At 36.7% G+C, this 26,851-nt stretch overlaps 1 protein-coding gene across 1 annotated transcript in view; it reads left to right on the top strand.

Annotated features, from left to right (window-relative positions):
• The window catches only part of Trhde (thyrotropin releasing hormone degrading enzyme), a 401,117-nt gene that overhangs the window by 287,619 nt on the left and 86,647 nt on the right, over positions 1 to 26,851 (top strand). The window contains exons 7-10 of the mRNA XM_052165723.1: positions 2,685 to 2,750; positions 18,287 to 18,352; positions 19,519 to 19,706; positions 24,340 to 24,428. Coding sequence (XP_052021683.1) covers positions 2,685 to 2,750; positions 18,287 to 18,352; positions 19,519 to 19,706; positions 24,340 to 24,428 — 409 coding nt within the window. The remainder of the gene's footprint in view (positions 1 to 2,684; positions 2,751 to 18,286; positions 18,353 to 19,518; positions 19,707 to 24,339; positions 24,429 to 26,851) is intronic.

Here is a 26,851-nt window from a genome sequence, read left to right on the forward strand (position 1 = left end):
GCTCAAGCCCAGACAGGAAAAACAGGTCTATTCTTTATGATTACAAAGTACTCTTTTGTCATTAGTCCATGCTGAACTGATAGTTTTTATAGCCTGACAAGGGACCAAGTCATCATTACCTGGAGGGAATCGGTTAAATCATCTGAAGATGGCTCTTCTGCTCCGAAGGGAAGTTGGAGCTGACTGCCTGAGAGTCTCTCACTCTCCAGGTGGCAAGGGTTAGTGTTGTTGAAGAACTGACAGATTTTACCCTCAGGGTGGGTAGACTAGATTGGGAAATACATAGAAGGAGAACTTGTCAAGGAAATTTAGGAGCAGAGCTGGCGTATACTAAAGGGGATTCTTAACCAGCTCCCTAGATTGAATCATAAATGCTTATGTTTTATGGACTTAAACAAGTGTGCAGAAGACAAAAAACAAGAAGTGATATATTCATATATATATATATATATATATATATATATATGATTAGGAGATGTAACAGAGAAAATATCTGGAGAGACATAAAGTTTTATGGTTTGTCAGCTCATTATCTGTTGAGATGACAATAATACAATAATATTCTCATTTGAGGAACAACTTCTTGTGGGGATAGAGATTTTTTTTTTAAAGACAGTGCTTTAAGGGTGATTGGCTAATGGGGTGGGAATATTATATTTCATCAAAGTTTCAAAATTACAGGGAAAAATTTTAGTGTCAAACAGTGAAAAATAGCGGTTGTGACACTAGGCACAGGTTGGGTGATCATTGCAGGGTTCTCTCTAGGAAAAGGATAGCCTGGGTAAGTGTTTTCAGACATCATAGTGAATCTTATCAGCATATGCAATTAGTATGAAGTAATAAAAGCTAAAAGACACACCTTGGAGGAAGGATTTATTGCAGTATGTGTATTTGTTAGGATGATGGAGGGGGATATGTAGCTGCAAGGGAATTTCCACTAAAACTAGCCTGTCGTTTATATTTATGCATTAACTGCTTCATAACCCTTGAGCAGCTCAGTAGGAGCTGTGAGTCCCAGAAGACTAACTGATAGTTTGCTTACAGATTTGTTATCATCCCAGCTTTCCCATCATTACTTTGATTGCTTCAAATTGATCACTTCTGTACCTTTTGTACTGATAGTATGCTATATTATATTCTATTGATAGTTCTCAACTCTAACAGTATATTACTTTATTAATCATAACATCTATATTAACCATGTGTACTTGCTTCTGAATCTGTACATATAACTATTTTCAGTTTCAAAAATAGGTATGACAAGAAAATGAGCCAACATAGAGTAACATTCATGGCTTACACTCTCAGAAAGTTTTATTTTTACCTTCTTTACATACATACATACACAGACACACATCTGTATGTACACACATTAGTTTAAACATATATCCTTTATACATATATACAATCTTAAATATATAGGTATATAAATTCATGTGTGTAGGTTTGTATATATGTTATTGTATAAGAATATATATGTTCCTCACTTAGGATATTTTCCAGATCCAACCATTTGCCTAAGAATTTCATGAATTGTTTTTAATTGCTGAGTAGGATTCCATTGTGTAAATATACCACATTTTCTGTATCCATTCCTCCATTGAGAGACATCTTGGTTCTTTCCAGCTTCTGGCTATTATAAATAGAGCTGCTATGAACATAGTGGAGCATGTGTGGAATACAGTCACTGATAAGTGGATATTAGCTCAGAAACTCTGAATACCCAAGAAACAATTCACATATCAAATGACTCCCAAGGAGGAAAGAGAGGTCCCTGGTCCTAAAAATGCTTATTCCAGCATTGTAGGGGAATACCAGGACAGAGAAGTCAGAGGGGGTTGATAGGAGAATGGGCAGAGGGAAGAGGGCTTAGGGAACTTATGGGGAGGGGGAAACCGGGAAAGGGAAAATCATTTGGAATGTAAACATAGAATATAGAAAAATATATATGTTCCACATATATGCTATATATAAGAATATATTCTCATATATATAACATATAAATAGTATAATATTCACATATACATTCACACACATACCCATATACTAATTATTTGAGCTTAAAAATAATCTCACCCAATAGGATTGTTAGTAACTCTATGTTGCAGGAGAAGAAATTAAGAGGAGAGAATGCTTATCGTTTTTCCAAGTAAAAATGTTAAAAACATGAGGGAGACAGAGTCTGAACTCAGAAATCCTGCCTGTTCACACTCCCTTCCTCAGTTCCACCATAAAGCCTCCCACCTGAGTTAGGAGTTCAGTAAGCAGCTAAGGCACCACCTCAGATCATGGTTTCAATCAAATGTTACTTAATCCGAGGGTGCTTACATTACCAGGTCATACCAGGTTTTTTTTTTGTTTTTTTGTTTTTTTCCGGAAAGTGCTGTGCTTAACTTTGTTATATACAATGTTCATAGAAGCAACAGTTACTTGTAATTACATACAGCTCCCTGAGATAATCTGAGGTATTTTCATCTGGAGGTAGAAGGTTTTGATTGGGAAAATATTGACCTGGCCTAAACATGGCATTTCAATCCCTAAATCAGATAACTTTTCACAGTTTTTCTCCTTGAATATTTTCAAGCTAGAATAGAGTGAATGGCGTGAGCTGTTCTTGATTGGCATGCGACACCGTTAGACTCACACCTGCTGACTTCTTTTTCTTTTCAATACTTTCTTTGCAGGGCGCTGCTTTAATTAGAATGCTGGCTAATTTTATGGGCCATTCAGTTTTTCAGAGGGGATTGCAAGTAAGTATCATGATTTCTATGTCCTCTACCTTTTGCTAGCCATTACACATATGTTAAGGATATTTCACTCTTTGGGAAATTGGTACTCTGATGGAGAAGTTTGAGATGTGTAAGGCAGGGTCTATCCTTCGGTGTAACGAAAGAAAGAAAGAAAGAAAGAAAGAAAGAAAGAAAGAAAGAAAGAAAGAAAGAAAGAAAGAAAGAAAGAAAAAGAAAAAAAATACTCAGTGTACTATCTGCCCAAACTCAAACTACTATACAGTGTACAAGTGTTTAATTGTTATTTACAAGCTTAATTAATTTTTACACAATGTCAGATCCTGAAAATTTTACCCAAGAGCTTCAGAAAGCTGGTTATTATTTTCTGCCATTGACAGGTTTAATTAATATGAAAATAAATTGTTGTTAGCGTTACTGAAATTATGTAATTGAGAAAATTTGGGGCCTGCTTTTCAGTTATTTACTAGTTATCGTGTTGATTTCCTCCTGTTATACACGGTTTCTATTTTCCCCATGAAAACAAAATACTTTTATTTGAAAGTAAAGTGAATAATTTTAAAAGAAAGGAGAGAACAGCGGCTTTTGTTTTGTTGTTATTTCTTACAAACCTGCTCTTTTCTAAAGATAGATAAGCTGGTAGTGGATTTTGGACCCAGGTGGGAGGGAAGGTGGGGAGGAAATGGGAGGAGTTTTGCGGGAAAACTAAAATCAGGATATATCCTATGAGAAAAGAATCTATTTCCAATAAAATGGGAAAAATAAAAAAAAATGACAGCTATAGTTACTGCATTTAGGGTAATGTGAAATTTAAGAATGAATTTATTAAAATATCCAAATTATTAAAAATTGAGAGTAGATACAATTATAGAGAACGGGAACTTTAATTTTGTTGAATCTGCTGGAGTAAATCACACTCCTAGTCACTGTGATTGATGAATTATTTATGATGCATTCTGCTACTTAGAAGTGTCCTTTAAAGTAAATTGATGTTCACCTGAAATACAATTATGCTAAGGCAGAGAGAGCAATCAATCTTATCTGTTCTTAGTAAGCTTTTCATTTCGAAATTTAAATAAACTACAACTGGGATCAGGTCATATTTTTGTAGTATACTTCCGTCTCTACGCACTATAAACTGAAAGAGAAAATACAAAGACAAGAGTTAAATTTGATATGACAAACTATATATTGAATGCAACAAATTAAAGAGAGCATATAAATTTGCTGAATAATTTTCCTTATAGACTATTTTTGCAGATTAGTTTTAGTAGGCATTGAAATTTCCTTTAATCAAGACTTTTCATTCCAGATGCCCTTAGATTATCTGAGTCCACTGAACATATTTGCTAAGGGCTTGAAGGCTCCATTCTGATCACATAGCTGAGTATTTTTTTTCCCACTTTTCTTCAAGAAGTACCCTCCATGAATACCAACTATCTGGAGGAATGTCCTTTCCTAACCCTACTGCTTTGTTTTCCTATACCAAAGTTGTAACATGATCATTTCAGAAAATATTTAAGTCTTCACAAGGGTGATGTGAATGGAATTTGATTTCCTGGTGGTGAGCTGATATGAAATCATTTCCTGGGTAAAAATTTTATTATTTGCCTTTTAACTATGTATGTTCATTTGCTCATTAGATTGAGTGACTACAGTTATTTTGACACAATATCGCAAAAATTTTCCTTATCCTGAAGTATTTTCTGTGGTATGTAAAATATACTATTGTGAGTATATGTCGTATCCTGTTCCACCAACTCGGCCTCCTAGTTTTACGTAAATTTGCTTTTAAAAATCCATTAAAATAAAATTTCACTTGAAGCCAGTGCTAATGTGCGATGCTATGTCCCAATACGTGATTTGGTTAATTTTCAACCAAGGGACTCTTGTTTGTCTACCCTGCATTTCGTTTGCCTCGTGACGTCTCATTGATTATTGATCATCTGTATCCTTCGGTACTTGGCTTGCAGATTCCTCTTTCTAGTTATCACTCAAACTGATTTAGTGTATCATCAGCAGTTTGGATTAGTTTACAGGAGATCCTTCTGTCTGGGTGATAAATTATCATCTCTTGTACATGAAGATGTATGGAGTACATTTTGGAAATGACCTCCCGAACAGACACTTCATGTCATGGTGCTGAGTGGCTGGAGAGTTCATATTAATAAGCTCGGCATTCACAAGGCTCTGGGGAGCCTTACATTATAATGTTGTTGAAAGGGCTACTCTGGGATGTCAGCATTTACCTCTGAGGAAAATCTATTAATTGTTTTTACATTAACCATGGGCATTTCTGGGTTGTCAAATGAAAGTTTATTATTTTCAAACACACCTGGCTCAAAAAAAAAAAAAGACAAAATGCAAATTCCAGTTTTCCTTCTTCCCCCCTTTCCTCTTTCACTTCTCTTGCTTTATCTTTATTTTCCTTGAGAGCTCAGATGACATTCCTCTGTTATACTTAAAACAGTGTTGTGACAGCTGCTTCTTCTTTATTTATAATTAACAAAATGTGTGTTCAGTTGATTGATACTGTTTGGACCTGCATGGACTATCCTAAGCTCATTTTAGAAACAAGTCAAACATTATTTTCAAATACATTATGCATTAGTTTATCTTGTAGGTTTCTAGTCCACTTATATATTCAATGTTTTTTAAGAAAATATATTACTAGAGATTAAGTGATATATTAAGCAGGAATTTATGTGCCAATATGCATTTTAAATTCAGAATGAATATATCTCTCAGAAGGTAGCGACTCGAGAAAGTTTTTGCTTCCTATTTGTTATATAACACAGAGATAAGCTATAAGAAACCAAAGAGAAAAATCCACGATTGGTTAATAATGTCTAATTTCAAAGTAATTCCTGATTTTTGTATATCTTATTATTTCTGATTACAGTTTTATGTTTAATTGCTTTACTTCTTCATTTTCTTTAAAGAAAATCATCTTATTGTGAAATAAGTTCTATTCACAAGTTAAAATTAGTTCATGATTTTTCTAACACGTCAGCTTTAAATTTTATGTTTAAATTGAAAGTGGAGCTTGCACAATGAACCGAGTTTAAACTTTTTTGTTGTTGATTATACATACCATTCATAAATAATATATTTCAAGACACGGCAGTGACTATATTTCTGCAAGCTCTACATATCTAGTGTTATATATAATCCATTACACAAAATGATAGGCAAATCTTGTGGAAAGCTTGAGGCAATAGTTTAAGTAGAGAGAAATAATTCTCATTTCTCTTTCTAATTAATGTTGAGCCTCCTACAAGCCATGGAGTCTCTTCTGGCCTGTAACCTATACTCATAAAATGCAAAACTACCTTTTCCATTTTTCATAGTTTCTAAAAATAGGATTTATTTAGGGCAGTTGATCACTTAGGCAACCGGTATTTGATATTTTTTAATTGAGGACAGCTGTTTTAATGTGATGGAGATACAGCTTAAAGTGCTTACACAAGCCATTTTCTGTTCTTGAACTTCCTGGTAGCCTTTTGAGTAGTAGACTGGGTAGACACTAGTGCGTGTGGCAATGCAATGTTATCAATATTAGACTATGTGCACATTAATGCACGTAGCAATGAATCTTTATTAAACCAGATGAGCATCTGCTGCAGCTCTTGTTAAGGGATGTGCTTTTGTTTTCTGGTATAAAAACCAAGTTATGTTGCCTTGGGCTTGAAGCTACATGTTTATTTAATGCATGGCTCTAGATATTTAATAATTTTTCTGATTGATCTATGATTATCTTCTGCTTCTATGATATTTGCTAAGGACTTTTTGAGATTTTTGTTTGTTTTCGTAACATGTTACGCTTTTTTGGCGTTTTTTTTATTTTTTTGTTGGATTATATTATTTATTTACATTTCAAATGTTATCCCCTTTCCCAATTTCCCCTCCACAAACCCACTATCCAGTCCCCCTTCCTCCTGCTTGCATGAGGGTGCTACCCTACTGACCCAGTCACTCCCATATCACCGCCCTGGCATTACCCAACACTGGGGCATTGAGCCTTTTTAGGACCAAGGGCCTCTCCTCCACTGATACCAGATAAGACCATCCTCTTTTACATATGCAGCCTGAGCCATGTGTACTCATTGGTTGGTGGTTTAGTCTCTGGGAGCTCTGGGGGTGGGGTGGGGATCTGGTTGGTTGATATTGTTGTTCTTCTGGTGGGTTTACAAACCCCTTCAGCTCCTTCAGTCCTTTCCCTAACTCTTCCATTGGGGTCCCTGTGGTCAGTCCAATGGATGGCTGCATACACCCACATCCGTATTTGTCAGGTTCTGGCAGAGCCTCAGAAGACAACTATATTAGGCTCCTGTCAGCATGCACTTCTTGGCATCCACAATAATGTCTGGGTTTGGTGACTGTATATGGGATGGATCCCCATGTGGGGCAGTTTCTGGATGGCCTTTCCTTCAGTCTCTGCTCCATACTTTCTCCCTGTATTTCCTTTAGGCAGGAGCAATTGGAGTCTCTTTTGTTCATAACGATAATATATGTACAGATAACTTACTGGAAAACAATGCTCACATACTACTGTCTTATTGACAGTGTGTGCACTTTTATTTGCCAGAGAGCTTATCACTCAATACATAAACATTAATTTTTAACAAGTAGAAATGCTTATGGTGATGATATACACAAGATGCACTTCATTAGTATCTACATTTTAAAGCCTTGGTTTTGTAATTTAGGTTCAGTTCCGATACCCTGAAACTCTAACCCAATTATGTATTACAGGATTACCTTAAAACCAACATATGTTGGTAAAACTGTGCGGAGACAGCATCTCTGTGAAATCATTTGGGTCTTCCATGTTTCTTTGTTACTTGTTTTAATAAACCTAAATTCATTTTTCATTTTTTTCAATGTGTCTGAAAATAAACTTACAAATATGCAATCTTTAAGGAACATTGATTGGTCCAGGAGCTATTAAAATAATTAATCCACAGTACCATTGCTTTTTCTTTTAAAACAAGACAATATTATCCTAACGATCTGAGACTGGCAGTACCATTCTTCCTGTTATTGTGAGTCAACATCAAGGAATTAAAAATATTTAAAAAATATATATTGTTAAGCTTGATACAAACTCAAACCCTAAAATTCCCATCAGATAGTGAGTCATCTTCCTGCTCAGCCAGTGAGAATAAGCCAATAACTTCTAAAATATGTTTGAATGGAGAAAGATTTCTCTTAATTAGTATTTAACTGCTCTTTTCCATAAGGTAACCTATAACAACATGTTTGGCTCCAATTATCAGGGTGGAAATTGCTTATGCAAATCAATGTAAGCAATGAGGTGTGGATAAAAGCAAAAAGGAAATATCATTATTATTGGTCTGTGCTCATAAAATTCTGATAGCCTGTGGGTAATGACAGGCACAAAGGCACGGTGATTATCAGTAGCAACAACACCTTCAATAACGTGTTCCAGTGAAGTGCTATGCGTAAGTATGTGTATTTGACATTTTTATTTGAGAACTGCAAGTTTATGTTTTTGAGTGTTTGCTGTCTTGCCTGTGAGTGTTCAGACACACTAAATATTAATAAACAATAAAGCAGAGATATTTCCAAGTACTCCCTTCTAAACAGTTAGTAGGGCACTTTTATTAAGATAATAGCTAAATCACAGTTAATGTAAAATTACTGTAGACAGTTCACTCATATGTGTCTATGTTCCACTTAAAATGCTGTGAAGGTTTAGATACGTTTTTGCAGAAATAAAGGTTAACATTTGGTAATGATTCATTCTGATCACTCAATATCATATAATATTGATACCATCGCAAGTTTTTCAGAGATTTGGTCTGCCACAAGCACCACCCAATTTGTCAAACAGTTAACTATAAAGCTAAGATGAATAAGCACATTACAGAATATATACAGGTAATGAATATGTGTGATGCCCAAAAACACAAATTTCTGTCTCTTATACAAAAATAAGTCCTTTAAAAAAACAGTCAATTGCAACTCATATTTCTGAATAGACGTGAAATAAGTTGTATCTATGAATTTCACTTAAAAGAAGACAAATCAGTAGGCAATAAAATATGCCAGCAATATTTTCCTCTCGTTTCACATTTAAAATAATAATTAGTAATTCATATTCACATGGTTTCAGTGGAGCTATGAGAGAGGGAGCCTGGTCTACCACACTACGGGAGGAGCCGCCTGAGACCCACTCCGTTCAAGGCCTCTTCCTCACTGTTTCTTCACCTTTCCCACTCTTCTCTTCCCTTTCCATCAGCTTCCTCTCCTTGCTTCCTGCAGATATTTCCTCACCACAGTCAGATCACAGGATTTCTCTCTTGGAGGAAGAATTGAAAAATATATTTACTTAGCGCTCTTTTTGAAAAACAATGTATTTATTTGCTATCAATGCTACTATTGAAATAAACAAATGTTCTTAATGTGATAGATATTTCCCCAAATATTTGTACATCACAATCTTTATACATGTTTATTAGGTAGTTTATTACGTATGCTTTCAATTTGGAAAAATTGTTTAGAGAAAATGGATAACTTCTCCCAAAATCTGCATGACTAGTCAGGGTTAGTACAGATTCCCATCTAGATTTTCCAGTGTACAGACAGTAATTTTTCTCGATTGGCTGAATTACATATTCTTCTCAACTGGCTGCCAGTGCCAAGGGTTGGTGGGAAAAAATGTTGACTAGTGAAGGTATACTATGTAAACGCCTGAAACAACCGTATATCTAGAGAAGACACTGCACCTGTTCCTATAAGCACTGGACACCTTGGTTTAAAAAAGGATGTGCACCTTTTTACCTACTAGGATATGCTTTATCTATTTTTGTTGGCAGTGGTCAAAGCCCTTTTTCAGGGCATTCAGGGAAAAAACTGTATCTCACAGACTTCAGTTTTACCAACAGATTCATTTTATGTCTTGGTAATATTTCAAACTAGCAGCAAAAGCAAGAGGTGCGGATGGTCTAGTACCTGAAAACACCCCTGTAGCCTATTATATTTGCACTATTTTGCTGACAGGCATACAGCCCCTTCAGGTGGTTCTGCTACGGAGTACATTTGTAGCAGCGGCAATATTGTAACTCATAATGCACCAGCTTGTAGGCATTGATGCTGTGGTCTATAATTGCTACATAGGAGATATTTGGAAACCAAAGTGCTGTGAGGATATGCTATTGTCTGTAATTTAAGCAGGCAAACAAACAAAAACCCCTTTCAAAGCCTGGCAGGTTGTTTTGATTTAAAAATACTCTGTTTCACACTATTTTTGACAACCTCTTATGAAAAAAATATACTAATTTGTACAAGATTTACAATCATTAAACAGGGTGATAGATTTTTAAAATATGTAAAACACCTTTTTGTTCCTGAATAAATAGCTGAATACGTATCTAGGCAAGCCACGTCTGAAGGTAAATTTAGGGTAAACACACATTTAAAATTTGTGACTCCCAGTGTCCTGCAAGCAGTTATACTTTGTCACTTCACCATTGTTCCTCTATCTCTTCCAGTAGCTTTATCTTTTCAATTTTTTTTTTATTGTTTAAACTTCATGTGGATACCTGAAACTTCTTACATGGAACATGTTTGGTAATGGCTTCGGTTCCTATCATACAAAATGTAGCAGCAGAGAAATTCATTTTTAAAATATTTTTTTATTTTTTATACCTCCCATCAGATTTTATTTCACCCTTCCACCCTGTCCACCCCCTGACTGTTACACAACCCATCCATCCTCCCCACCCCTCTTTATCCACAAGGATGCCCCTAGCCCTTAACTCCCCCAACCCCACCTGACCTCTAAACTCCCTGGGGCCTCCAGTCTCTTGAGGGTTAGGTGCATCATCTCTGACTGAACATAGACCGGGCAGTCCTTTGCTGTATATGTGTTAGGGGCCTCATATCAGCTGGTGTATGCTGCCTGGTTGGTGTTTTAGTGTTTGAGAGATCTCGGGGGCCCAAATTAATTGAGACTGCTGGTCCTCCTACAAGGTCTCCCTCCTCCTCAGCTTCTTCTAGCTTTTCCCTAATTTAACCACAGGGGTCAGCAGCTGTCCACTCTTTGGATGCAAATATATGCATCTGACTCTTTCAGCTGCTTGTTGGGTCTTCCAGAGTGTGATCATGCTAAGTCCCTTTTTGTGATCACTCCAAGTCCTCAGTAATAGTGTCAGGACTTGCGACCTCCCCTTGAGCTGGATCCCACTTTGGGCCTGTCTCTGAACCTTCTTTTCCTCAGGCTCCTCTCCATTTCCATCCCTGTAGTTCTTTCAGACAGGAACAATTATGGGTCAGAGTTTTGACCGTGGGATGGCAACCCTTCCCTCACGTGTTGCCCTGTGTTCCTGTTGGAGGTGAGCTCTGTAAGTTCCCTCTCCCTTCTGTCAGGCATTTCATCTAAGGCCCCTCTCTCTGAGTCCTAGAGTCTCTTACCTCCTGTCTCTGGTGCATTCTGGAGGATCCCCCCAACCTCCTATCTTCTGAGGTTGCCTGTTTCCATTATTTCAGCTGACCCTCAGGGCTTCTTTAAATCATGACTTACTCTTTTCCATCTTTAACTCTTCTCAGTTAGAATTAAGTTTCAGACACTCCCCTTTTTTTTCATGAGACTTTCACCCTCAGTTCTTTGCTACTCATACAAATTAGCCTCATAATTTAAAAAAAAAAAAGTCTCAGAATATTAACCAAAATAAATACCTCATTCTACAATGTAGCTCTCTTTACTTTATTTGGTTATCTGTGATGGTTCCAATATCTGTGTTGCTTTTCTCAAGGTCAAAGAATTGCATATATGGTCTGAAGTACATGGACCAGGCTCAAATAACACTCACATAAGGCTGCCCAGGTGTCTTGTGTATCTTTGCTGTGGTATGAATATTTAATCTCTGATGTCGTTCCTGTATCACTTAAAAACCACCTTACTCTATGTGCTTACAATAGTTGAGATCATAGGATGGTGGTTCCCAGTTTAAGAGGTTCTGCTTGAGAGCTTAAGTTAAGATGAATGATTTTTCTAAAAAATATTTTTGTTGTTACTTATGTACACCGCCTTTGTGGAACTTCCTGTCTTCCATCATATTCATTTGTTTATATCCAGACTATTTGCCTGCCCCTGGTCCAGTCTGTTTGTCTGTCTCTTGTTTTTCTAAGCATCCCTCATACCCCATCTATCTGCAACACAGTCAAAACCTAGAACAGTTAGAAAGTGAGCTTATGGTGTTTTGCATAAAGTGTAAGGTAAAATTTTTATTTACTATCTAGGAATCACCATAATGATGTTTGAAAGTCAGTGTTTGTCGAAGTCATCCACTGATGTACTAGACATAGTTTGGGGTTTTAAGCAATACAATAAACCCTGGAAGACTTAATTAGACATTTATCAATCAAGAGGGGGTCCATGACATCATTGAGAAGGACAGAAAAGCAAATATGACTGAAAGGTCTTCAGGAGACTCAGAAATCTAGAGACTTTGCCAAGGTCCCCCTCAAGAACAGCTGACTCAGTTGCTGTCATCATTGTTGCCACTCCTTGCTTAGTGACAACATCTCTTCTCAGGGGATGATCCCTCCACTTTCCACATGGCTTACTTCTTATAAGCAACCACTTGGAGGCCAGGACACATGGTTTACTTCAGCTGCCAGGGGAAGCGAAGGGAGGGAATATTTAGCATTCTGTCCTTTCCATTTCAACACTGAGAAGGAGTTCTTGCCTCCTTCCCACATTCCACATGGAACTGTTGCCACTATATAAAAATGGAGCTCAAATACTGGGAAGCCAAAGAGTAACAAATGCTCACTAAGAACATTTTTTGAGGGATCCTTATTCATGCTAGAAAGCAACAACATTTTAAATCGTTGCTTCAGACTCCTTGTCAAGTGAAACAAAAGAGTGCTTCCATTTACCTGACACTCTGGATACTGATTTTACTATAGAGGCCATCACTGAAGTCAAACGTGAGTGTTTCCCTTATTATAGAAGCATTTTATGTGAATGTTCTTTCAAGACCTAGGTCCCTGCACTTTCTTGTGAGGCACATTCTGCTTTAAGTCCTCATCCTCATTGGGAGCCTTTTGCTTTAGAAGACCACGATTTTCCTGTATATGGAGCCAAATTATCCTACCTTAAGCTGTACTAACAGGATATTGCTGAAGCCCACAATGTAATTATGTCGAGTCCTCAATGTTAGTGTAGAATTTGAGGGGAAAACTTCATGACTTTTAGAAAGAATCCCATGAAGGGATGCCGCCTACCTTCTCTGTAGTAGGTTGGTCTGAAGGTGGTACTTGGGAATTTTGCTGCCATCCAGCCTCCAAACAGGGTGAAGCTGATAAGGGTAAAAGAAAGCCTCAGCTCTGTGAGAGCTCTCACAGGAAGGAAGAAGCTTTGCTGTTTTGAAAGTCATTGTGCTTTGCATACTTTTGCTACTTGTGTCTCAGAGAAAATACCCACAGAGATTTTATTGGACCATTATCTATGTCACCAGGAATAAGTCACTCACATGGTTAATTCTCTGTCCCATCATGCTAAAGGACTTATTAAGAGGAGAACAAGTATTCCATAATTATTTTCAAGTCTTAGAAGATAAAAGTGTTTTACTTCCCCAGCTCACACGCTTCATTTTTCCTCTTGTCAGTTTCGTCTAATTGCCTCTCATACATGAAATGTCATGAATCATGTCATGTGTTAACAGAAGAAAGTAGAACGTTGTCTCAGATGCAGTAGTTCAATCTTTTGATGGCATGAAATGTAAGTCATATATTTGACAAGTATTCACTGAAATAATGAGTTAGGTTCTATATTACTCTCTAAAGAGCTCTTGAGTGAGCTTAGTAGACACAAAACCCATAGACACAAGTTAATCCCTGCATTATCAGTTTTTAACAGACGGCCAAGATGCACATCAAGTAATGGATCATAGGACTATATCCAGTAACTTCTGTCAACCAGCCTATGTGCAGCATTGTGGGTTAAAAAGAAGTCAACTGGAATACCACATCCCTTGATTCTTTGCAGTTTACATGGATAATGTGGGCAGTCAGACAGAAAACAAGCAATTGTAACATGATGTGAAAATTGTTATTATGTAATACGATAAATATGGATCTAACAAACACAGTTTAGAGTTAAGCAAGGTATTGAGTGGGAAGCAAAGAATTCCTGGGGGGAAATTCAAAAAATTAAACGGGGAGGATAAACCGAATTTAAGTGGGCAGCAGAGACAATAATATATAGAACACCTCATAAGCAAGAGAGTTAGGAAAGATTTGTTAGTCATATTCAAAAACATCAAAGCGTCTCATGTGAGGTTATGGGACAAGAGAGAAACAGATTTTGTTGAAGAGGTATATGCTTGTGCTACATGATGGAGTGTGGATAATACTTGGAGCCTAACAGTTGTTCATATGAGAATGTGACTGAAAATATGCTGGCTTCCTGATAGAGATTATAGTTGAAAGAGATGGAGCGGGGACAGAGGCTCCGGGATTCTTCCAAGCAACATTTAGGAGAGTGCGCACCAAAGAAGTGAAGTGGAATGGGAGGCTCTTGGGGAGATGTTTCTACCACAGGGCATCATTTGAATGTGGGGAAAGAGAGGCATCATGCTGCCTTTCTTGGTGAGGGGGAGGGAGATTGGGTGGAAGATTGGGTGGAGGGTTCATGGAGGGGATACCAGGAATGGGGACAACATTTGAAATGAAAATAAATAAAATAATTAATAAACAAAGAAAGTTATCTCCTGGAAAGGTTCTATCCCCAGAAAGAAAGGTCTGCCTCTCCTGGTCTCAGTGGGAGAAGATACACTTAATCTTCCAGAGTCTTGAGGCCCCAGGGAAGGGGGAGGCCTAAGAGTGGAGTGGGTACCCGCTTAGAGGCAAGAGGGAAGAGGAATGGGATGAGGAACTGGGGGGGAGGAGCAATGACTGGAAAGCAAATAAATAAAATGATTAAAATCACATAAGTTATCACTGTGCAATGCTGTCAAAGGGGCTGCTGCAGAAGGGCCAAAGGCCCAGCATTCAATGTGACTCTCACTGTGTCTGTAGCACATCTTGGATGTTGGATTGGGTAGGCAGGCATACACATGCATAGCCTGTTTGTGATTTGGATATGGGTCACGTTCTCTGAGGGCCAGTCTTTGATTTGTTATTTGATGATGTAGTGCTAATTGAATGAGATAAAAATATATAAGAACTCACGCTGTTCTACAAACTTGGCAAAAGTGTTTCACGCGTGTTTCACTCACCATCATTACCAACGACACTTTTCTTTCTTTTAGCCAATTTCCGTACTTATGGCCTGAAATTTTCGAAAGCATTGAAAGAGATAATGCCTACAGAATTCTCAGGATGTACTAGGAATTCTTTACTGTTCCAACATTGTGTGTATTTTTGTAAAAATGACTACATGTAGTGTGCTCTTATTGTATTTATCTTATAATTGATAAAACAAGCAAAAAGAGCTTAAATATGGTGGCCTGTCCATAACTCACTTGTCATATAGAGAGTCAGTGTTCAGCCTTGGATTTGATTCCAGACTGTCAGATTCCTAATCTTGGTTAAGTCCCCATGCCATGATACCTCTCTTCACCCGTAGATATATAAAGTTATATGTTTATTGGATATATGCTTAGCATGCACATTATGTTCCATGTCCCTTTACAAAGTCAAGTGGTTCTCTTTGCTTGCTATTTCCAGTAACTCCAGTTCTGAAGTACCTAGTGTGGAGTGCCCACAATTCTTTACACGAAAGCATTCAGTTTTATATAATAATGTCAGATGTACTTCTGGATGACGTTCATATACCTGGAGGTTAACATCAATTTCTATTTTAGATCTACATGTGTGAGCATCTCTATATTCATTGCCTTGCAGATTTTAAAGAAACATAAAATTGTGTTCATTCCATACAGATATTTGAACATATTTTGCAAAATAGTAGTTGCAGCATGACATCTCCAGCGCCATTCATAGACATAAGTTTGTCACATAAATAACACCCAGGTTTTTGAAGTTATTTTTAGTAAGCTTTGCCCTGCTGATATCCCCTCAGCACCTACAAAGTGGCTTGATTCATGCTAAGTGCTTTATATGTTTTATGAAATGAATTAATGTATTATAAACTATTAGATCACCAGTCACTGTCTATTCAATTTTTATTTTTTTACCTTTTGTAATTCTGCTAGGGCAACAACATTTTGTTCATTTAAGAAACGATTAAGAAATGATTGTGTCATGTTAACATGACAACAAGCTTTTTCGGGGAAAATATTTGACATACGTAGACCTCTATTAGCTCTGAGGACTGTGTCTAGAGGGCCCCCCAAAAATGTTGTTGTTACTGATCACTGATGTACTTATGATGTTGTTGCCACTTAATCTTACAATTGACTTTTCAACCCTCTTGAAATGACACTTTGTTATAAACTGGAGGGTGACCATGAACTCCATTTGATGATCAATAGAACAGGATCAACTTATGGCATATTAGGGGTGTCGATGCGTATGAGAAGAAAACTTAATTTATTGGTCCTCATAGTACTCTTTGTTTCTTCTTCTTAGTGTTTTAGAAGCATGATGCGTGAGGAGAATGTTCAGTTATACCTTACAAAATGAGTTTCTTTCTTACTTTTGTCGTTTTTGAGAATTTATTTTTTATTTTATTATTAGATATTTTATTTATTTACATTTCAAATGTTATCCCCTTTCCTCATTTCCCCTCTGAAAACCCCCATCCCATCCCCCATCTCCCTGCTCAGTAAACTCACCCACTCCTGCTTCATTATCCTGCCATTCCCCTACACTAGGACAATGAGCCTTCACATGTCCAAGGGCCTCTCCTCTCACTGATGTCTGACAAGGGTATCCTCTGCTACACCTGCAGCTGGAGCATTGCATTTATATAATTTCCACTGTAAGCTCCTTCCTACTCTCTGTTGGACTCATGACTTATACTCGAATAATATAATAATAATAATAATAATAATAATAATAATAATAATTATAATAATATACCTTGATATAGATATTCTTGAGAGTCCATTTGGTGTTGCTCATATATACATGAAATTCCTCACATCAGAGGACAGACCAGTTGGGCTTGTCCCTGAATAAAATTGACTATTCCTCTGTTAGTAGTCATTGGCTATATTTCCATGTAGTGGTTTAGCTAATACTGCATTCTGCCCAAGTCCATTCATTGAAATGCTGAAGTAAATAAAGGAGACATGAAATTGAAAGCTGAAGTAATGTATTTAAGACCCACGTCCCTGCCACATCCCCCTCTAAATCATATTTCTCGGGTTTATGTTGAACAAACTTCCCGCATCTTGGTAAAAGCTGAATAGGGATTCATATTGGTTATGAGGAGTTGTATATATGTTCTATTTTTAATAAAGTTATTCATAACACCTGATGATGAAGTTGAAAGTGTGGTTGCTAAGTAGGGGTTGGACGTCACCTCCCTGGGCAGATGATTAAGTGAAAACTGTCATTTGCTCTGCTGTGAATTCCCATGAAGAGCTGAGTCTGTCGCAGGTTCCACAGTCTGTATTCAAACTTTTCTTCCATCATGTTAATTATCCTCAAAGTGCCCCATTCCACATAAGGAATGGAAAAGTCAGCAGCTCTTTTCAGTTCAAGAACTTTGATTTAACAATAGAAAAAGAAAGAGAAAGAAATTGTGTCTTCTTACCTACATGATATTAAAGAAATAGAATTTTGAATGGAAGGATTCCTTCATTTTTTTTTAATATGTCAGCTTTTCTTCTGTTCATTTTTCTCTTTGGAATCAGAAAAAAAAAAAACCTGTCACTAATTATCTTGATAGCTGTCACCTCGATAATGAGACAGACCACACTTCTCAGAATGGAGTTAGCTGTGAATCAAAGTGTGTAGGTTTAGCCACTAATGGAACATAATGAGAAATGGGAAATCCAAAGCCTGAAGCTGCGAAACAAACTTACAAGTACTTCTTTATTGATAGTAACATGTGCTTCACAGGACAGAAATAAGTTTCTGTTTTGCAATCATCAGGGTTTCCTTTGTAGAGAACAACCAGAGAGAGATTGGACAGAGGGCAGTTCAACTCACCATCAGCCCAAACCAACTAAAGAAGAAGCTGCCTCTTTTTTTCCCATGAAACCATAGGCTTCCCTTTGAAAAATTGAAAGGGGGGGGAGATGAGAAAGCTTGTTCTACATATTACATTGCAGAGGTCAGTTTCTCAAAATGAGCTGATTGATGTTGACCCCCTCATGTAGAGTATATCCTGACCTTGGGAATCCATACGACATGATTAGAGCTGTGAAAATCCTTGTTAAGGAAGTAGTATTGTTGGGTGAGCTAGGAAATACGTTATCGTTAAACCTCTCAGGAATATTTTTTAAATGAGATTCTAAATCTTTTTTGCATGTCTTCCTCTTTGCCTAAATGCAATTCCGCACATGGAAATGGTTAATTGAACTGAGAAATAAATGTGTTTACTGGTAATTGCTTAACCTTTGAATGGTAATTACAATTCTATGTTCTTATAGGATTACTTAACCATCCACAAGTATGGCAACGCAGCCAGAAATGATCTCTGGAATACGTTATCAGAGGTAAAGTAGAGGAAGCTGAAATATCAAAGTATGTTCTTGAGCAACTGAATTTTGTTTTTCAAACATCAACATCAACAGTTTTTATTTACTTTGTATAATTCTTCCTTCATATTACTTTGGTGCTTTTTATGTACTATAAAGAAGATAAGACTTAAAATTATTTGAATTGTAAATGTTGGTTAAAAATTTCTTGTCTTCTTTTGAAAGTGACATTGCTTTGTTGTTGGTTTTTTTGTGTGTTTTATTGTGTGTTTTGTTTTGTTTTGTTTTGTTTTTGAGACAGGGTTTCTCTGTGTAACCCTTGGCTGTCCTGGAACTCACTCTGTAGACCAGTCTGGCCTCGAACTCAGAAATCCGCCTGCCTCTGCCTCCCAAGTGCTGGGATTAAAGGTGTGCACCACCGCTGCCTAGTGTGACATTGTTTTTGATTAATTGATAATGTAATAAATGTCTATAATCCATTTAAGTCATCAAACATACCTCCATCCTTTCTCCTCAAATGGCTGCCCTGTTCTTTCCATCATGATCCCATATCAATTTCGTGTGTTCCTTTTTAAAATCTCACTCAGTGCTGTCAGTGTGTGAGTTGGTGTAGGACCATCTATATGATGTAGAGAAGCTTGGGGACCCCTCAAGGGCCCCATGCTTACAGTAAATCCACTCTCCTTCTCCCACTGGTCAATAATTGCCACTAGCTCCTCTCCTTAGGGTGAGTTTGTGATTCCTCTATGCAGTCCATGTTGAGATTTTAACTAGTATGATATTGCACAGATCTTACGCATGAAGCATGACAATACTTTTAAGTGATATCTTAATGTGGTATGATAGATTCATGTTAAAAAATTGAAGCTTTTAGAAAACTTCTACTACATGATACCAGACTTATCAGGAATGCAAAATGATGCTGAAGTACTTGCTTTAACAATAACTTACATTTTATGTTCTTCTATATAAAATTTTAATTTTAGTACATTTTGCCTGTATATATGGAACATAACAATATAAGACTCTCAAGGCAAAAATTAATGTTATTAGTACATAATGTTAGCTTCACTGATTTTAAATCATTTTGTATTGAAGTAATGGTAAAAATGAGAACAGATTAATGTTAACTATGTATTTAAGAAGTGTTTATAGATTAATTTATACAATTTTTGGTTGCAAAGGCTTTAAAAAGGAATGGAAAATACGTGAATATACAAGAAGTAATGGATCAGTGGACACTCCAGATGGGATATCCTGTTATCACTATCCTGGGAAATGTGACGGCAGAAAATAGAATACTTATCACCCAACAGCATTTCATTTATGATGTCGGTGCTAAAACCAAAGCACTTCAACTTCAAAATAGCAGGTAACACATAGCCTGTGATTTCTAAATGTCGCTTTGCATTTTACTATTTTAAATTGTTGAGGAATGTTTTGCTTTTAAAAATTCTGAGAAATAATTATTTGTTAAGGAAGTTCTAAAATATAAGTGGCACATTGTTTTAGTCCTTTTATTTGCTGTTTCATGATTCTTCGTTTGTTGCTATTTCTTCAAGATTTTAAAAACTATTTAATTCAACACTTCAATACTTTATTTAATGTGTATGATGTTTTGCCTGTTTGTTTGTCTCTGCATCATGTGAATACCTAGTGTTCAGGGAGGCCAAAAGATCACTGGATTCCCTAGAACTGGAGTTACAGATGTTTGTTAGATGCCACTTGGGTGCTGGCATTCAACCCTGGGTATTTGGAAGAGCAGCTCATGCTATTAAGCACTGAATCTTCTCTCTTTCCCTTCTTCACAATGTTAACTTTCAACATAACAACATTTATTTCAGAAGGCAGAATTTTGAATTAAATGGTGACTTTCAAAAGAAAAGATTTGGGTCTTCCCTTCTCTATGAATAGTTCTAGAATTAAATTCAATAGTTAAAATGTGTTGCCATGAATTAAGTGGAATTGAAGAAAATGTGCTTTACAAGACAAATGAGAACTGAAACTAACAATCCAGATAAACTCATTAAACCAAAGTTCTGTACTTAATAATGTATGAGTTAAAAGAACATAATGCAGACCCTAAAATACTCCAAGCTTTAGTGGGGCCAAGCAGGATCAACATATGCTCTTTTCCTCTCAATTAGTGTTTGAGCTCACTGGCTAGATAGAAAACATACAGAATTGCTTCCTCTTTGCTGCATTTTTTTTTTCAAAATTGGATCTCACTGTGCAGCCCAGCTGGTCCCAGGTTCACTATGCATTCCTGGCTAGCCCAGAAACTTACAGAGATCTTTTATGTCCCAGACATCATCTGTCTAGAATTATGATTTACTGTTATTTTAACTTTCTTTTGAAATCCTTATTAGTTTTATTCCATGTTTTCTCCTTTGCTCCTTATTTTAAAGATTGAGATGAAGAGAGATAAGCGTTTTATTAACCAGTTTCATTTCTTATAATTATCTCTAATAAGAGTGGGCTGTGGAGTGGTAGGGTTAGGGAGCGACATGGTGAAAATTAATATACAAAATTAGAGGTTTTGGTTAGATTACTCTTACTTTGGAAAATAAGGCTTTATCACTCATGGGTCACCTAAGAGGTCTTGAAACCATTTTCAGGTTAGCTTGGTTCAGGCACGGAAGTACAGGGCCACAGTTGAGAAATTCTTTGGTGCTTTCTGAAGGCTATATAGTGATTTGACTTAGGAAAGCAGGGTCAGTATTTTTATTCCATGTGGTGTGTGTGTGTGTGTGTGTGTGTGTGTGTGTGTGCATGTGCACATGTGTGTGTTTACTCATGTGTACCAAACTGCACATGTGGAGGTTAAAGGACTACTACCTCAGGTGTCAGTCATTGCTTCTTATATTGTGTGAGGCGGGAACTCTTGTTCATCATCATGTATGCTGGGCTATATGGTCTGGATTCTGTAGTCTCAGCTTTGCCTCCTATGTATACATAGGGTATTACAGGTATGTACTATAACTTTAAATGAGACCTGGGATTTAAACCTAGGGGGGTTTTTTGTTTAGTAAACTTGTTACTCGCTGAGATTTGTCTCCAGCAATGAAACAGGAGCTTAAGTTACTTACTCTAGATATACACTGATGTTGCTTCCGACTCTCCGGATTCTTGCAATACACACTACCCTGCTGCATCCTTGCTGTAGTCAGTGAGAGTGGCAGTGTGTCTGCTGTACTCTTTCTGGTACATGCAACACCAAATACTCCCATTTACTCCCTCCCTCTCTAGGTCCAGAATCAACATTATCAGGCATCAGCCTTGGCTTTGTTAGAGAGTACTTTGCAGTTGCAAAGGCAGAGTCTTGGTCTAGATCTCTGATAACTGCTATCCTGACAAAGTGTAACTGATATAGAGAAACATACAGGAAACATAAAGTATGACAGGATTAATTTTGGACAAAAAATAATTTTTGACCTATGACATGCATTGGTGTACTAGCTTTAGCCTCATCTTTTAAAAGGAGAGGTAACTCCTGGACTGTGTAAACATACAGAAGACCAGGGAGCTTTATATCTGCCAGAAGCACATGGAGCTCATAAACCCTGAGTACTAATCACGTAACACACAAAGGGATCAGATACTGATTCAAAGCAGTTCTAAGTCCCAGGAATGATTTTCTACTTAAAAAAAATAATAAAATCTATACTTCAAGTAAACTGTCTTAATTTTATGATATTGATCATTTAATTCTTTGTGATGTTCTGGTCATAGATTCCATACCATTTTGATTTTGTATTTGAATAGAGCCTTCTTAACTCTTTACTGGACAATGTATTTCATTGATGTAACAGACCTTACTCGTTTGTGCCAAAATTTCTTGTAAGTTGTGAATATTTTCCAAGCTGAGTTAATTCTTTGTTTTCTTTTTCTGCCTGGAAATATTAGAATATGATTACAACATACTCAAAAGATTTTAATGAAGCTAGTAATTATATTTTTTCTACTTAGTCCTTATTTTTATAGCATAGAAAGATCCTTACATAACTAAGATTCCATAAAGTTGGCTGATGTGTGACTTAGCATGACATTTGTTCCATAATCTTGCTACTTAGACAGTTGGACATTTTTGTGGCATTTTTAAATACACGAGATCCCTGCTTTGCAACGTTGCATAACGTCCCCTTATATGCCAAGTTGCTTCTTAAAGCTCTGATCTACACAGAATCGTGTACACCAACCAAACCAAGCTTCTCCTCACTTCTGAATTGACAGCAGAACATTATACGGATCTTTTCTTAATATCGATACTACTTTTATAAAGAATTCTTTCCTCCCAACAATATATGCACACGTATATTCACATATATTCTGCCTTTCTCTAATAATTAGCATTAAATGTTTATTCACTGTAAAATGAAAACCAATGAGGAAGACAGGCAGGCCCAGGGGGCCGGGCATGCTCATTACACAGTCTATTACCCCAGGTGCTCTCTCCTAAACTTTTCAATATTCCTTTCACTCACACGTTACTGAGTATGCACATGCACAAAATGTCTTGTTTTATTTCAGGTATTTCTTTCTTACGGTGTAATTGTTGGCTACTACTATTGCTAAAGGTGAGGTTAAGATAGCTTCTTTATAGTTCAAGAAGGAAATGAAGTGCAGTTGGTAGATTGATGATAAAATTATTTCATGTATGTCTGGCTACTTATTTAAGATTAAGTTGATGTCACCTCATCTATGAGTCTAGACCTCTATTTTTACCCTGTGAAGAAATAAATGAAATAAAATGTTTCTTTTTAATAGGTGAGATTCATGGTTGACCCTCCTGTTGGTAGCTCTTTGACACATCAACTTAGAAATTTCATTTTGGAAACCAGAACATGAAGTGTGTCCTACATTCTTCTTCTTTCTTTTTTTATTAGATGTTTTCTTTATTTACATTTCAAATGTTATCCCCTTTCCTGGTTTCCCTTCTGAAAACACCCTATTCCACCCTCCCTCCTCCTGCTCACCAACCCACCCACTCCTCCTTCCCTGTTCTGGCATTCCCCTACACTGGGGCATCAAGTCTTCAGAGGACCAAGGGCCTCTCATTTCATTGATGTCTGAAAAGGCCATCCTCTGCTACATCTGTGGCTGGAGACATGGGTCCCTCCATGTGTACTCTTTGGTTGGTGGTTTAGTCCCTGGGAGTATATTGTTGTTCCTCCTATTAGGTTGCAAACACCATCAGTTCCTTGAGTCCTTTCTCTAGCTCCTCCATTGGGGACCTTGTGCATAGTCCAATGTTTGGCTGAGAGCATCCAACTCTGTATTTGTCACGGTCTGGCAGAGCCTCTGAGGAGACAGCTGTATCAGGCTTCCATAAGCAAGCACTTGTTGGCATCCACAAGGGTGTCTGGGTTTGGTGACTATATGGGATGGATCCCCAGGAGGGGCAGTTACATTAATCTTTATACAGCTCTCAATTTTCATGAAAACTGATCATTTTTATTCTATATTCTTTACTGGGCACTTTGATTTGCCATGCTAATCTCTCTGTAAAATATGTGGATCCCGTCTGTCTGATGTGTTAGGTAAAAAAATAAAGACAATGTCAATATGTAAATGTAGAAAATTACTGAATTGTCTATTAGTCTAATCCAGAAAAAAAGTAGATAGGACCTAGTTTTAGACTTTAATCAATAAACAGCTTGGCCTGAATCTATAGATTTTAGTTGCATTTATTTCTAAAATGCAAATCTAATTTTTTTTTTGCAAGGTAAGTTGTTTTGTAATTCTTTTGCATTGAAGTTAAAACTTGGTAGACACCAAGTCTCCTCAGTGGCATTGGAAAGGTAAGCTTACCTTCAGTATATATTGTCTAGGCCTGGGATTTATTTGCCAATTGATTTTAATGATTTATTGATGGATTGATTGTATTTTTCCCAAAAAGAGCAATAAAACCTGCACAGAAGGTGTATAGGCAATGCTTGCTTGCTTTTGTTTTAGTGTAGCTGATGTGCCTGTTTTTATTCTTAAAGCTTTCTTTTATTTTCCAGTTACCTGTGGCAGATTCCATTAACCATCGTGGTAGGAAATAGAAGCCATGTGTCTTCAGAAGCAATTATTTGGGTGTCTAACAAATCAGGTAAAATATAAATTCTCTCCCAGGGAACTGTTTGCATCCAGATAATTGTCTGGAATCTTTACCTCTGTTTTCAGCTGCTACAAAATGTGAATAAAGACAAATTAAAAATGGAAAATGGTACCCGTAATCACTTCTGTGAAATTAGGCACAATGTGGTTTCTAAATAGCTTAATTTTAGACTGATATGCAAATATTAAACTTGTTTCTTTCAAAGCAAAAAGAAGTAGTTAGAGTATTAATCTTCTCAGAACTGCATAAATGTATAATCTCAAATGTAATTGAAATATAATTGCAAGTAGTTGTAGAGAATGAAGGATCCTGAAGCAGAGACCTCCTTTTTAAGCTCACTCTCTGGCTACCTTTCTTTACCAGGTTGTCTCTATAAAGGATGAAAAAAAACAAGATTTATCTTGGTACTAGGAAATTGTAGGGGCAGTTGGGTGGACTTAGGAAAGTCATCAAACACACTCCTAGTTAGAATCATGCCTCAAGGAGCTGAAAGAAATAAGATTCCATTCTCTTCCTAAATATCTCCAAATCAGTTAGGGAGCTATTTCAATTCTCTGTCAGAAAGAAAGCTATTTTTTGAACCAAATCTATATCCTTCATGCTAGAGTACAAAACAGATTTCCTCCATTTCTGTATTCCAATGCCTTGGAGAAAGAGACAATTATCTTTTATGTAGTATTTCATTTAGATTTAGATGGTCAAGTGTGATCATATTTTGATTTTCTTACTGCTTTCTAACAGGCTAGTGATTTATATTGATTTGTTATTTTCTAGGAAGCATTCTAAAATAACAAACCTTTTATTTTTGAGTAAAATCAAGTATAAAGAAGCACTGATTTTTTAATAGATATTTATCTTGTAAGGGATATGTATTCTATATGTATTATATATACACATATGTATGAATAAGGATGGATCAAAATGTTTATTATGTTAAAATATTTTGATGTTTTTCATTTTTAAAAAATGCTTAAGTTTTCTTCATTCTCTGCGTCACAATAGACATTTATTCCATATTCTGAGTTGATGTTTATTTATCTTTATAATTATTTTTTCCTCTCCCAGAATTATTTTATATCTATATATTTTGTTAGGAAGTGATGATCAAAACCACAAAGTTGTCATTATAATGTTGCAACTGTTAAAATTATATGGCAGAGTAATCATCAAATATAAAATAAAGTATCCTCGGAAGGTAGTATGGGAATGGGAAAGCCAGAAATATGTAAAGATATTATACAGTTAAGACACTTCAATTTACTCTATGGTCAGATGTAGGGATAGTCTAATTCCTATCGAACGTGTTTCACAGGTCTACAGCTCTAGTCATAACATTCTTTCAATCACATGAGTATGTAAAATATTGCTATAGCTTTCCTTGTATTACTGATAGATATGTCTAAGGATTATCTACACATTGTTTTTATTAAGATTAACCTTTCCACTTAGGTCAGGTGTTAGCCTAACATTGCCTATGTTGATCTCCAAAATCATTATACATAGATGTACAATTGGTGAATACAAAGTTCTAGGAGAGTACTGCAATAATTGACTGTCATATGGATGGGGCACCTCTCCACTCCAAAGCTGAATCTCTTCCATCTATATAGGACAGTGTACTATTTACCACTAACCCATAGCAAGTTCCGTTTGATGTATGCACAGTCAAGGTAAGATGCTGAGGCTTTGCAGGAGATGTCATCTAAATAAAGTATGTGTGCTTTGAAAATATGTAGTAGAAAAATATTAAAAATTCTGACCTGAGGCTTCCTCCCTACCTTAAACCATGTATGTTCTTGGATGAAAGACATACACAGCCTTTATACATTTTTTTAACATGCCTTATGCAGCATGATTGCTGGACAGTTGTCTACCCTCCATGCTGGTAGAATGTATTTCCCTGTTTATAAACCTGAGTTCTTACTTAGAGTGTTTCCTCTGGGCTGGTATTGGCTCCGATTGCTTAGCTCTCTGGGTTATCTTCTCTTGGCCCTTAGCCCATGTTGTCTCTTCTTAGTCTGCCTCCTCTTCCTCCTTCTCCTTCTTCCATGGTCTCTTCCTTCTCCTCATTCCCTCCCCGTGGTTCTCTGTCTCTAAGCCCATGAAACTTCAACCCCTCCTCTTCCTCTTCTGCCCAACTCTTAGCTGGTGGCATCTTTCTTTACCAGTCATATTAATTGGGGGCAGGGTCATTCAGTGCCTTACATGTGTACTCTCATCTTTAGGTTAACCAATCTCGGGGGCCCAAGATTAGCATTAGAATACAAGCAGCATTAGACAAGCCCACTACAAAAGGGTATAAAAGTGGAAACATGAAAGAAAGAAAGAGGAAGGAAAGGTAACCTTATTGTGCGACCTATTTATTTCCATTTTGAATGTCCTCCACCTTGTTTTGAAGTCTTTCATTCTGATAA

Source organism: Apodemus sylvaticus, chromosome 20 (assembly GCF_947179515.1).
Source record: "Apodemus sylvaticus chromosome 20, mApoSyl1.1, whole genome shotgun sequence".
In the NCBI taxonomy this organism is placed as follows: domain Eukaryota; kingdom Metazoa; phylum Chordata; class Mammalia; order Rodentia; family Muridae; genus Apodemus; species Apodemus sylvaticus.